We start from the raw sequence: 14,083 nt of genomic DNA on the forward strand, positions 1-14,083 counted from the left end.
AAGCAAACAGGCAAGATAGAGCTGAAATTCAAAGCTTCAGTTCACAACACCATCTGAAGACTGATAAGGAGGAAAATCTGCTGTGCATAACATAAATAAATAACATCGACTGCCTTCAAATGTATTCATATCCTTGGAAAAGTGTAACAAAGTTACAAGGACAAAAGGATATTCTGGCTCAAAACCTGCTGGCCTCTGCCAAGAAGCTCAAGCTTTGCCACAAATTAACTTTACAAGCCACAGCATATATGCATGTCTTAAACAAAGATGGAGACTTACAATTGAGTGTGAGATGGATAAGACATGCGTATGACCGGGCTCCCAATACGGCGACCATGACCAACCCGACCCATGCCCTTTCTTCATTCAGATCTGACAGTCACCATAAAAATAGTCTCTAAAATATCCTATTAAAACAATGTGCAACATTTCCAAATTCAAGTTTTTAAACACATAAAATATTGTAAATTAAGCAATCCATGTTTTTATAGCCAGATGAATGTTTGATTTAGTAGTGATAGCAGACCCTAACAGTTAAATGCACAATATTTTTCCCATTACAGCATCAAACAGCAACATCAAATATTATATACATATTATAGATTATACACCACAACTAGGCCTGTGTGTTTTAAACTTTGTAATGATAGCTTTGCATTAAACAGTGTGGTCACTCTGTCATCTTTTAGAAGTATTCCAGGATAACATCAACATTTAGTTTATTCATGATATCCCCGGATTTTGTGTAAATGAACACAGATTGACACCTCTCGCTGCACATATCATGTGTCGAACATGTGGGATCATTCAAATAAAAAGTGAAGGGAATTTTAGGTTGTGGATTCACATGGAAATGTGAAAAAGATCCATTCATTAATAAACCATGGACCAGCCCGACCCGAGCCCGAGTACTTTACACATAATAATCACCTGACCCAACCTGAAACCCACACATATTAGGGTCCCATTGGGCTCAGGTTTGGTAGCAAGACTTTAGCTCCCACACATTGGCCCTTATTTATCACAAATATGTTTTTAAGATTTATTTTCTAACCTGTTTGTGCTGCAAGACAGAAGTCAAAATTGTAAATTGAGCATGGCTGGCCAATAGCTTCTGAGATCTCTGATCGGCTTGCCACTGCAGCCGTTGTGGCCTTTGGGTCCTGCTCAGCAATCTCTATGCCTGCTGATGTTGCCAAACGGTAAATGGAGCAAGAAACACAACAGTACAAATGCTGAGAGTTCAGTAGCGCTGAGATAAAGAATAACCATTCCTGCATGCACCCATTAGTGACATTTAAAGCAATACATGTGGTAACAGACAAGAGCACCATTATTTCTGATAAATGCAGTTATGCTGTTAAACACAGAACAATTAGCCAGTCAACAAAAAGTATCCTTTGCCTCAGGATACTCAACAATTGGAAAACGCATAATGAAGAGGAGTAATAGTTGTGTAGCTTTGCTGGTTTAATCATCATCATAAAGCAGCATGATTGGGAGATCATGGCAGATACTCTGGCGAAGCATCACGTGTGTGAGGTGATGACTCACTTGGGGAGGTCATTTCCACAGTTGAAAGAAACCGAGATGTGAGCGATTGCTTTTCATGGGAACGGAAGTTTTGGAGTCTTCATTTTTGGAGAGTGTAGCTGCACAAGTAAGAGCCCAAGTGACAAATTACAGCATGATAAGACGTGTGCAGCCAAGCTGGGCTTTTTAATTAACCCCAGGCCCCGGTAGCACACACACACATTCTAAGCTCCCGCACCAGTCATCTCTGGGAGACGGTGTGACCATGTGGCTATGGACATTCCACAGTGGACTGTTGCTTAAGGACTGTAAAGACCTCCATATAGATGCTCATTACTTTTATTTTAATTATGTTTTTTTTTTTTATTGCATTTTCACAGAGCAATGGGTTTTATTTCATGTGATAATCTGATGCACCCTGAAAAGCAACAGGACATCCAAAAATTCTCTGAGTGAGCGCCTTTCCTGATGGGTTGTGCCAAATAACAGCATTTATCCATGCAGTGTGTATATAATACAGCAGAAGCAATAAACATTTGTACATAAGATTGATAACCCTCATTAGAGCCAATGGATGTATACTGTACACTCATTTCAAAGTTGTAAAACAATTTTACATTTGTCCATTATGTTTTTATGGAGTTTCGTCGTCATCTCTCCTCTTGGTTCCATAAGGTCATCTGGACAAGGCCACCAATAACTACACTGGGTTCATGAAGTATACAGATATCTGAGCCAATGCATGGTCTGTGCATATAATGCATACTGTTGGTCCATCCCAGAAATCCCTGGTGTATTTTAACCATAAGGTAAAGTGGTCCAGTTCTGATTTATGATGTGTCAGCAGCAGTGTTGGGCCTGATGTGCATTAGAGGTAATTGATGTAATAGATAAGAGCAAGAGTTCAGGACTTTGTATTCTGAAATGATAGTCAGCATTTATCATTTTGTGACACCAGCTGTGAAGGCTTTGGATGAGTCTCAACAACTGCTTTGCTCAACAGTATTGGTTTTTAGGACTTGGTTTCTAAAAGACCACCAGAAAGACACAAAAAGAGGGAAGTTTATTCCCCATGAATTGATTATTTTCAGATTAAAGTGTATTTTTATTTCATCAGCCAGACAGTGGAGGGCATTAATATATTTTTCGGTTTACTGGTGTGTTATTTGGAATGTCATAACTCTCCAATTTCCCACAAAAGACCTGCACAACTGTGGGTAAAAGCTGTGGGTAAGATCACCAAAGCTCTCCCCTCTGGAATTATAGGAGCAAGATTTTTGTTGGAACTACATGCTGATGAGTGTTTGCTTATGCCAAGTCTTTCAGAGACATTGCACAGCGAAATGGTGGGCATTGCCCTATTTGTTTACATGCTCAATGGTTATACTTTGCTTTGTCTTTGCAATGAGTGTAATTCACTCTCTGAAAGACTTGGCATAAGCAAACACTCATCAGCATGTAGTTCCAACCAAAATCTTGTTCCTATAATTCCAGAGCGGAGAGCTTTGGTCATCTTACCCACAGTTTATTGGCTCCAATTATTCAGGCAATACCTTAAATGTCATGAAAATTGTGATTTTAGGTCAATTCTTTGCCATATTGTGGACTTGGCAGAGTCATTTGTACAGCTAGGCCTTAAAAGTGAACGCTGACAGTGATTTTGAGTCTAGGATCTTTAATTACTAATCTTTAATAATCTATCTCTTGCAATGAATTTCTATGATGACATGGTCACCATTTTAAATAAACTATAAATGCCTGGCAGGCATGTACAGGGATTGTTATTTTTTTATTTTATTTTTTATTTTTAACATTCCTTCTGCTGAATCCACATTTATTCCGGGTCGGCATTTCTCTCAGTAACGTGTCCCAACAAATTAAGACAGATTCAAGGAACCCATAGCTGAGGCAGCAGAACCTGAGGAAGTCAGAACTTTGCATTTTCAAAGTCATGCAGGATTGCAACATGTTTGGCCATTGCCCATTTATTGTTCATTGGTGTTGCTATGCCAGGTGCACAGTCTCTGCTGTGGAGATCCAAGCAACACTTGCACAGGTTTACATATAAAATTGTTATGCTCAACTTCATACAGTCCAGGACGGTACATAATGCATTATTGCAATAATGTAATTGAGGTTTGATTAATTATGTAAATGTTAGTACATTACTTGTGATTACATCATTTACATTGCTCTTCTGTTAGAGGACATTGCTTATAAAATTAAGGTGAGATCCTACATTTGTTGTTCTACATGTACTGCCATTATGTATTGATTGATTCATTGACTGTATATTATGTGAGAGGTTAGGTTTCTTTTTCTTGTGCATATAAAAAATACCAAAACAGAACTGTGTGCGTGTTATATATATCCCAACTGTAGCAATAACCCAATGCATTTATATTATCCTCAATTACCTCCCAATGTGCATTTTACATACTATGCTGTGCTGAACGCTGACAAGTAGGTCAAATCTGTGATTACACAGAACTAGTGTTTTTTTAGATCTTATTCCTTCATGGTGAGACACGTTGTATTCTCACTTTATCTATAAGATATACACAAGGAACCAAAGCACAGCTGGAATACCGGTATCCAGTGAATTGTGATAAGCTGGAAATGAAACTGCTTACTCCCAGGCTGTGTTTATAGAGAGAAAACATATATAGAGAAAACAATGGCAGTTCCTGACAAGTTGTTTTCATGTTCAGAACATTGTTGAATCTTATAATAGTTTTATTAATCAAAAGATTCAGTTCAGTTTTGGGATAAACCGGCATTTACCCAAAAAAAAAAAAAAAAAAAAAAAAAAAAAAACTGGCAGGTGCTCAATTGTCTAACAAAGATTTTACCATAAAATAAATACAAATTATACTCACTTATTGTGTAACTTATCATCATTGGAAGACAACTGAATTTTTACTTGTGGCCCTGTGTCAACATCACTTCCACTAACATGAAGACGATGTTACATTTGAAATCTTGCCAGAACTGATTAAATTAAAATTACAAAAAAATATTATACATGCATATAATACAGTTTTCCACAGATGTGTGTAAAAATATATTGTGTTTAATTATAATGTAATAAAGATTTCTCGGCAAGTAAAGATGTAATGTTGAAGGAAACTTGAATAAATTCGATCTGCACAGCCCAGGAAGTTGAGCAGTGCAGTTTGAATGGCGTGGATGCACGAATACAATGCCCTGGTCCTCTTTTCAGCTCAGTGTTTTATCAATGAAGTGACCAAATTCCACACATTATTTCACTGTTGCTTGGTAAGAGAGTGCTCATTGAGGATTTAATCACAGTTTACAAACTACAAAAGGGCCACATCAGAATATGATCAGCACACAATGCTGTTACCAGCTCAGGGAAAAGCCCAGAAAAATGCTCTGGCCTAAACTCACACATTCTGTACCTCGTCTGTTAAAGGAGCAAAATTATCCTAGCCTTTGGGTTTTCCCCAATGAGAAACCCACCGGCTTGTAAAACCTGCTTGTTTGCATGAAAATTCAAACAAAGGCTTTATCAAATGTATTCCCAGTGCTGATATGAAACCCTGCACCTGACCATAGCTTGTGGAGAGGCACTTTGCATTTCACTAAAAACTAATTTCCAGGGCAAATATCCACCCAAGACTGAGACAGAAACAATCCTATTAAAATTAAAAATGATTGACAGATCCTGTTTCTAATAAAAGTAAATGTCTAAAAATGTTCCCTTTAATTAACATAAGAAGGACTGAGTTGCTTAACTGATGAAAGTCAGGACTGCACTGGTAATGGGGAAAAAAAAAAGAAAAAAAAAAGCTTCAAACCAACAGTAAACTACATCCATTTATCCATGCAACCATAGGCGGATTGGCCATCGGGCAATTCTGGCAAATGGGCAAATGCCAGAAGGGGCAGTACATTTTTTAGTTCGGTGGGCCAGTTGCCTCGTATAGACAGTCGGACACACATTGCGAACCACCGCCAACCCTGACTGCACTTCGTCGGCAACCAGAAGCGCACATCGCCAACCCCCCCCTGGACCTCACTTTATTGGGACACGGACTTCACCAGCCGTCGCCCCCTGGGTAAAAGTCCAGGGCCGTTTTTTGGTCCCAGTCTGCCCCTGCATGCAACAGTATAATTGTTCTACTATCATTCACTTCTATTATAGCCTTGAGGCAAAAAATAAAAGCTGCACCAACCAAGATAGTTGTTTCACAACACCTTCCATCATTTCACCTTGTCAATGACAAACCCTGCCAGAAGGTTCTACAGATAAATAAGGACCCATTACAGATGCAGTGCAAACTGATATCAGTACAAATAATAAAATGAAAGTATAGCAAGTGTTATTTAAGGCAGGATACAGTATATTCTATTTCAAAGTAATACTTTAACAGTGAAATCTAAAGAATATTCAAAACACTTAAATTGCTTTTTACATTTTGGGGGATTTCTTTCAAAGGTTGCACAGCAGTGAGTTTTTCCTAAGGAATCTTTCACTTTCAGAGCACACTGCTTGCTATGCAGGTTAAAGCATCAAATTTTCCCAGTTTTATATCAACATTTTTCTTAAAAATTTTAACGTTATATGGTATCATATCCATTCTGAAGGACAAAAGATTACAGTTTCTCATCAGTAACAGAGATTGATTAAACCTTCTTTTGACAGATGGTGACAAGATACTGGAGACCTGATTTGGATGTAGCACAGACTGCTAAAATGTGTCACCAATAAATTAGGTAAAACAATGTCCTTCAATTAATCAAACTACTTGTAAACTCCATTGGCAGAGGTCACAGTTAAAATTAATGTGAAAATAAAGAATATTTTTTCAAATATAAAATGTTAAAGAAAATTACTTTTTTTTTTTTTATTCCAAGTGAACATGCAATTACACAAGAATTAATTTAATTTACTTACAATTTGTAAGATGTAAGGAGCTGTACATAACCTTAAAGTCTGCTACAAATTAGTAGTTCAATTATACTATATGACTACAAGATTAGCTGAAATAAGGATGTGTGGACAGAATGTAATGTCTATAAACTCAGTGCATCAAAATCCTGCATCGCTGTCAGTGTTTCAGTTTTTCTCTTGTGTTGGATGACTAGTATGTCTTACAAACTGTAGAAACAGAGTAACGTTTAAACCAAACTGAGAACTGAAGGGTATGAAAACCTGCAAGGTCGGCACTTTCAGACCTCGATTCAGCAAAGCTGTAAATCAAACATCAGTTTGATGAGCTATTTGCATATTATTCACCAGGCTCTACACTCACACAGGCTGAATGTGAGATGAAAAGCTGGAAGCCCAGACCTGCATAAAGAAACACTTATTTTCCTACTGCCCACCACAATGGCTTTGAAGTCAGAGAAATAACTGATTCAGATACAAATTCTTGATGATTTCTGATACATCTTACAGAGAGAAGCTGGATGTGACAGTATTGTACACAATGGCTGAAAATTGTCATACATATAATCTGAATGGCTCCTTATTTATTACTGAATGAGAATCAATGCTTTTGGGGGGGGGGGGGGGGGGGGCATTATATCTTTATTTTTCTTACAAAAGTTTATTTCAACGCTTAACTCTTAGAAGTGGAAAAGGGAAGTAGACCACAGTGGCATCCAGCTTATTGTCTAGGTTAAGGCACGATGGGGTTTGTCTGCATCAAGAGCGGTCATTCCTCTCATTGAGTGTAACAGCACCCTCCCAGCATTTTATTTCACACAACACACAACCTCGCTCTGGGGCCATAATGGAATAAGAAACAATAACATTAAAAAATATATATATAAATTGTTCCTTTAAAACGATGGTGCTTATAATATGGACTTTGCGTCTGCATCAAACCAGGAATGAAGCAGAAGATGTTAAAACAAATGTCACTGATTTGCTAGATGCACCTACTTTAACCATGCAACCTACATTGTAACTGCCTGTATTGTGCATGCTGCTGTTCTTCCCGTACATTTCCAATGGCTGTCTTTGCACTCTTGGTTCTGTAGGTTTCCTATCATAGTATGTGGGGATTCAGCTTATTCTAAAAAAAAAAAAAAACACTGACCCCCTTCAACATTAATGGCTCCATCTGGTTAATGTCTTCAAGCAAGCAGAAGCAACATGGTAGTAACATAAGGCCACTGCTTAATAAAATCACCTCACAGTTGAAATGAAAGCTTTTTAATCTTTATGGTTCACAACACAACCATGCAGAAGGTTGTGAGCAATGCTTCCCCTTCCAACATGGAGAATCCTGAAAAGCTTTAAACAGTTGGCAAACGACTTCCTTGGCAGCAGCGTCCCTCAAGCACCAAGACTGCAAACTATGATCAATTATCTGTGTTCAGTGCTGTAAAGATCCCACTGACAATTATCCAATGTGATGAATCTTTTCCATTTAAGTTTAATTGCCTACCCAAACCCCTCTATATTTTCCTAGAAGTTTCACGTTCAGTCACTATGTATTTCTATACAGAAGTAGGTGTTGTAAAGACTCTTTACAAGAACCGAGCAGAAACGTTTCACAGGACTGGTTTATACGGATACCCCCATCAGGGTGAGGGAGGCCGTGCTACTGCCCCACATGACATGGGAGGAGAGCCACTGAGTGACAGATCGCACAACGAAAGGAACACAGGAAAGGTGAAACCCTCCCAGTCAACCTTTTGGCAGAACAATGCTAATAAAAAAAGGACCCAATGGGCAACATGATCCACTGCAGCACAGATTACAACTCACAAGACATTGTTCTCCCTCATAAAGGGGCTCTCTGAAGAAAGGCCCAGCAGATGGCTGCGTTTGAGGAGAGGGGAGCAGCGTGACGTAGGCCAGCCAGCTGGCAGACACCCGGCCTGAAGGCCCAGCTGCACTGTGCTGCTCTCTTTCTGCACAGCCCACATTTCAGCCCAGTACCGCGCAGCACCCCCCACCTGCCCCAGGAGTAATGGGGCTGCAGCCTCCACAGAGACCGAGACAGACCCGCGGAGACGCACACTAAATCACACACTACCACACACAGACTCGCACACGCTCCACGAGTTCATGGTGTCCAAGTCTACCTTCTAGCTGAAAGCACTGCCCCTCTGCAGCAAACTCACACAGCAGGCCTGCAGCGCTGGGTTGTTTCAAAGACACTTCCATCAGGCTTCTGCTCTCACTAACAAATCTTCAATCTAATGCTTTTCTTCAGTGAAACGCTCAGATCGATAAAGCAGAGCACTGTGGGTTTCTTGAACTCACTCCACCCATGTAATCTCTCGAAGCAATCCACTATTGATATTATCTTGAGATATGGTTTCTGCTAATTTCCTTGATAACCCTTCTCTATGCATGTCAGTCTCTCATCTTGATGTTTAGTGGCACCTACTATTTGCAGAGGTGGACCTCATATTCTCCCCTCCTACCCATCAGTGTCTCACTTCTGATGCTCATGATCATGTCCCCCCCCCCACAACCAGCATTCCTCCCTCCCCACACACGCCGTCACCTTCTTCCACTGTCCCCCATCATACCCAACTTCACTGCCTTGACTACAGCGATGCATTCTGTCAGACTCAGACGATTCTGCGGCTGCAGTTCTCTTCATCCTTGCCTCAGTACGTGACTCTTTCCTCTCGCCATCCAATATGCTCTCCACTCATCCCCAGCCTTGAATCTCCCTCAAGTCTCTGCTCAACTCACAGCAAGACAAGCTCTATTACTTACTGCTCTCCTTCATCCTAAATATCATAGCCACCACAGAGATAGCAGAATAACTTGTAGTCAAGTCAATATGTATTTTGCAGCTTCAAATAAACCTTGTATTTTACAATACCTCTCCACTTTACACTGGCAAGAAAAGAACACCCCAAACTTTCTATGTTTCACTTCAGGAGCTACACAAGAGGGTAACTGAGTCACCATGGCAACCAGTAAGGCGAAGACATATGACAATCACGTATTATGCATTACCCTGTATTACCAGGATAATGGAAATTATTCTGTGATGGAAATTAAGAGAAAAGCCCATGTTTCACATAAGAAGTGCAAAGCCTGATCAACACATGCACAATTACAGGAAGCTATTCAAACAAAAATGGCAGCAGCAGAATGAGGTAAACATCTAAAGCTGAAGATAGACTAATAATTGGAAAGTCTAAGGCTTGACATCCTTATGCAAGTTTCCCTAAGGACAATTTACAAGGGAATATATAAGAACATAAGAAAGCTTACAAACGAGAGGAGGCTATTCGACCCATCGTGCTCGTTTGATGTCCTTTAAATATACCCGTGTGTATGTGTGTGCATTCGGTTTCCAATAAATAAGACAAACTGACAAAACATATTCTATTGGACAACATTCCTTAACACTGGTCACCCCAGCAAGCAAAGCAAGGTATGAAATGGCACTGAGGAAAGGCATTTGGAAAAACTGACAGATCACATGTAGTACCTCATAACCTGCATCCAATATAAGCCTAAACTATGTCCTAGAAAAAACAATGTTGAAGGCCCACAGAGATCTTGCTCGGCTCAGCGGGCTGTCAGCTGACGTAGAGATATTGGAACAAGCCCGAGATAACAGACAGTTCTCATCAGGGCAGAAGCAAAGAGCATTCAATCAAATCATTGAAGTCTGAGAAACATTAAAGCATAATAACAAAATAAACATTCACTATTATAAAGTATCGGTTTGCAAATCTCATAAGTGGTCAATGCATTCTTCACATTTCTGCACCTGAAATAAATACATATAGGCCACTCCTGTATGTATGAAAGCATTCTGCCACCCACCTCTTTAATGGTAACAGCCTGACTTAAACCATTAAAAAGCAATTATTTGTCTTTTTTTAAAGGCTAATCAATCTCAAGAAAGCTGTAGATTACATTTTTCTAATTAAAAAATATGAAAAAACTCACTTCAGAATTACATTTATTTTTGTGATGCATCTATATCAACACAAATACTACTAAACAGTTTTAGGGAATCTGAAAGTCAGTTACAGAAATTAGAGGTTAATAGAATATGTAGTTCCTTCACATAAGCAAGTTTTCCACTATAGTTTGGGATGAGGACAAACCCAATCTCACGCCCGAGTTCTGCCAACCCAAGCATTATTATCCAGCAACAAACACACCTGGCCAGCATTCCTTACTTTGCACCCTCCTCCACCCCAGACCCCACCACGCAGCAGCTCTGTGGCTCATTCCACCTAGTGGGGGGTGTTCGGATGACCTTGTCCTCATGGCGAGGTCATCGTCCCCAAAGTCCAGTGAGCCGAAACCCAAGTTTATTACCTTCAGCTATATAGGTCTGTCAGGCTGAAATGAAGCAGCGCACAGAAAATCACCTGTCGAATGATGTCAGAGGTGAAAGATCAGAAACAGACTTTTGGAACAGACTTATTGTGTTACTTAAGACTGCTGCTTTGCCACATCTTTTCTTTCTTGTCCATCCAATACCAGCTGTCTTTCTGACTTAAGATTCTCAAAACAGTTTATAGGCTACCAGTAGCATATCGCCATCTGCCCAACATGTCTGGACATGTTCAGCAAATGAAATATAACCTTTCTAATGCACATTTTAGTGCAGAATGAATCATTTAGCAAGGCATTCCCAGGGTAATGACATTTAATCCTAATGACAGAATTTATAGAACAATCTCAGCTTGCCAACATATCAGGGTATGATTAAAGACATTAGTTGTTTATTACCTATAAGTAAAGCATCCAAGACATTTACAGCTTCTGCAGGCCAACAGGAATATTAGTTTAAATTAAAACTGGAATAGAGCAGATTGCATACTGCCGTAGGACTGTTGTGACCATCTGAAATAAAGATTTTAAATATTGTTTTAGGCACTTTCTTTTCTAGGTCATACCTGGTGTTAGCTAATTTCTGTATGTGATCTGACACAATATTTTGCCTCTCACGCTGTAAAATCCAAACCGCCCATAAAACAAACTGAATTCAAGGAATGGAATGAGTTGTGTCTCTTGAGAGCTTGGTCTTCTAATATCCTGAATACTAAACCAAGACAATTGTATTGATATTCTATATCCACTGACAGTTAAAGTCCTCCCTGCTGCTAAGCTCCCTGCTTTCTAAATATCATAGTGTGGGAAAGGAAATCCCTGGTATTAGTACCACGATCAGCAAGGTAAAACTTCAGGGCAAGAGACTCAGGTGAAATACTCCAGTGAAAACTCCACCTGGCGAATTTCCAATAAAGCAAAATCCTTGCAGTAAGCAGTTTAAATTATGCTGGTAGTAACTCGAAGTACATTACAGGGGGACAAAATCACTTTGGTCACAAAAAAAACACAGGATAAAAAAAGAGCAAATGTAAAAAAAAAAAAAAAAAAAAAAAAAGATTTAATGGAGCATCTTACGTCTCACCTGATTGATCTCACCCAAAGTGAAGTTAAAAAACAAATATAATAAGCCTACGTACAGTATTGGGGCAAGTGCTTCTTGTGCACACCTTATTTCAAATCTGAATTTGTCTCGAGTTCTGTGTATATTAATACCAAAGCATCCAGGAACACTGCATATTTAACATGCTTCTGCCCCTTCAGAATCAAAGGATGCCAGTGCGTTATACTCAAGAAAACAGCAACTGCAATTAAAAAACACTCTGGGAACACATCTTCTGTTTGATCCACAAATATTTCCCAGAGAGTGATTTCTACCTTCAAGTTCAGAGCCCCTTGCTATGGAGATAAACAACCTAATAAATAGTTAGAAAACAACATCCTTCCACATCAGGTTTGGCCAGATTCTCAGCAGGTCTCAATCCTATGGAGAATGACCGGGCTCTAGGGCAGGAACAGAACCGGGCTGGTGTGCTCAGAGTCTAGAGGAGATCCTGACCAGCAGCGCCTCACTGCCTCCGTGCCCGAGAGGACTGGGGAAGTCTTAAAGCCCTGCAGTTACAAAGTACTAGTATACCACCTTCTGCTAGACATTTAAAACCATGTTGTAGCTTCCTCAGTGAATCAAAGCAAAATATTGAAATCAGAATCAATGGGCTAAATAAAATATTCTAAAATAAATACTAACCTCTTTAATACCCATAGTATTTTCTATTTGCATAGATGGTAATCACCAAATCTCATTTTGTATTCATTGGGTTACCCTCTATACATTGCCAAATATGTAAATATGACATATGTGAGAGGGAGAGGCAGACAGAGAGCTGTGAAATCATGTTTTTGTTAGATGGGCATTTGCTGAAAATCTAAAACCATCTTCAAAAGAATCCCACAGAGGAAAAAAACACCTTAAGTAAAACCCTGCAGGGAAAGGCAAAATATAATGAAGATAGGAGATTCAGTGGGGTGTCAACTTTGCCATCCTTCACTGATGGAATCGACTCCCTGCGACATATTCAATTATTTTACCTTAGGATTCCTCAGTGTTTTACTGAAAATAATAATACAAAAAATGTAATATATTTTCAAGCAGTAATAAAGGACTGTGCGATTCAAGTCCTGACAGAAAACTAAATATATAAACCTCACCCCCTGGATGCTTAGCTGGCGATGGGCGAAAGTCGATCGTGTATTAAATTAAACTGATATCAATACTGAAAACAACATGCAAACGTGCCATGCATGACTAAAACCAGCGAGCAGCAGTCAAAAGACAAAACTTTACCGGGTAGGAAATTGCACTGGAATGAATTACACATTTTATAAAAAGGCGACGTTTCAGTCAAGCCGGGCGGCTGTGGATTGAGGTGCGTGAGGATCTTGTCAATGAAGTCGAAAACGACCCCTTTCTTCTCGACTTAATCGTGTCCTATCAAATGCAGGCAACACATCACACGCAACGTACGAGACTCGGAGTTACAGTCTCAATTATTCATCAAGAGCCATTTGTTACATTTGTCTATTTCTTAGCCTTGATTGTTGAACTAAACAAAGCCCAAATGTGCAACATTGTTCGTGGCTTCCCGGGTGCCAGTGATGTGCAGTTTGTTCAACAATGTGATCCGGCGATACTTTGATATCTGCATTTGAAAGGAGCAGCAAAGCATGAGATTTTGGTTTGTTTTTTTTAGATATTAAAAATAACCAAGATATAGGCTACATTATCCCCCACAAAAAGTTCAAGTGCTGCGCTGGCATTTAAGGTTGTTAATTTCTGAATAATCAAGATGGGATTCAATTTGTGGATTTAAAATGAAGCAAAGAATAGTTGATTGATTGATTGATTGATTAATAAGCTCATACCAAACCCTTCCTATTATCTGGAGAGAACCAAACAAACAAACATTATTCCTGATGTAAAACGCAGCGTGGAGATGTGCCAGCAGGATGTGTGCCTGATTTCGGAGAGAAACTGGAAATGCGCCACCTGTTCCAGGGAGTTTCACCAACAAAGGGTCAATTGAAAGCCATCATTGAGCCCAGGGACAGTGGTCTCTTACCTGTTAAACACTTTCCTTATCCTCTGCAGCAGTGTCGGCGAGGCTGTGATGGTTTCTGCAGGAATATTTTCAATGGTGGCAACAACATGATTGTGCTGCTCGGGGATCATCGCTGGGATCAGATGAGACG

General features: G+C 39.6%; 1 protein-coding gene across 1 annotated transcript in view; it reads right to left on the bottom strand.

Moving 5' to 3' along the window:
- The window catches only part of slc35f1 (solute carrier family 35 member F1), a 98,789-nt gene extending 84,706 nt beyond the window's left edge, over nucleotides 1-14,083 (bottom strand). The window contains exon 1 of the mRNA XM_066707669.1: nucleotides 13,954-14,083. Coding sequence (XP_066563766.1) covers nucleotides 13,954-14,063 — 110 coding nt within the window. The 5' untranslated portion in view covers nucleotides 14,064-14,083. The remainder of the gene's footprint in view (nucleotides 1-13,953) is intronic.

Source organism: Amia ocellicauda, chromosome 1, assembly GCF_036373705.1.
Source record: "Amia ocellicauda isolate fAmiCal2 chromosome 1, fAmiCal2.hap1, whole genome shotgun sequence".
Lineage (NCBI taxonomy): Eukaryota > Metazoa > Chordata > Actinopteri > Amiiformes > Amiidae > Amia > Amia ocellicauda.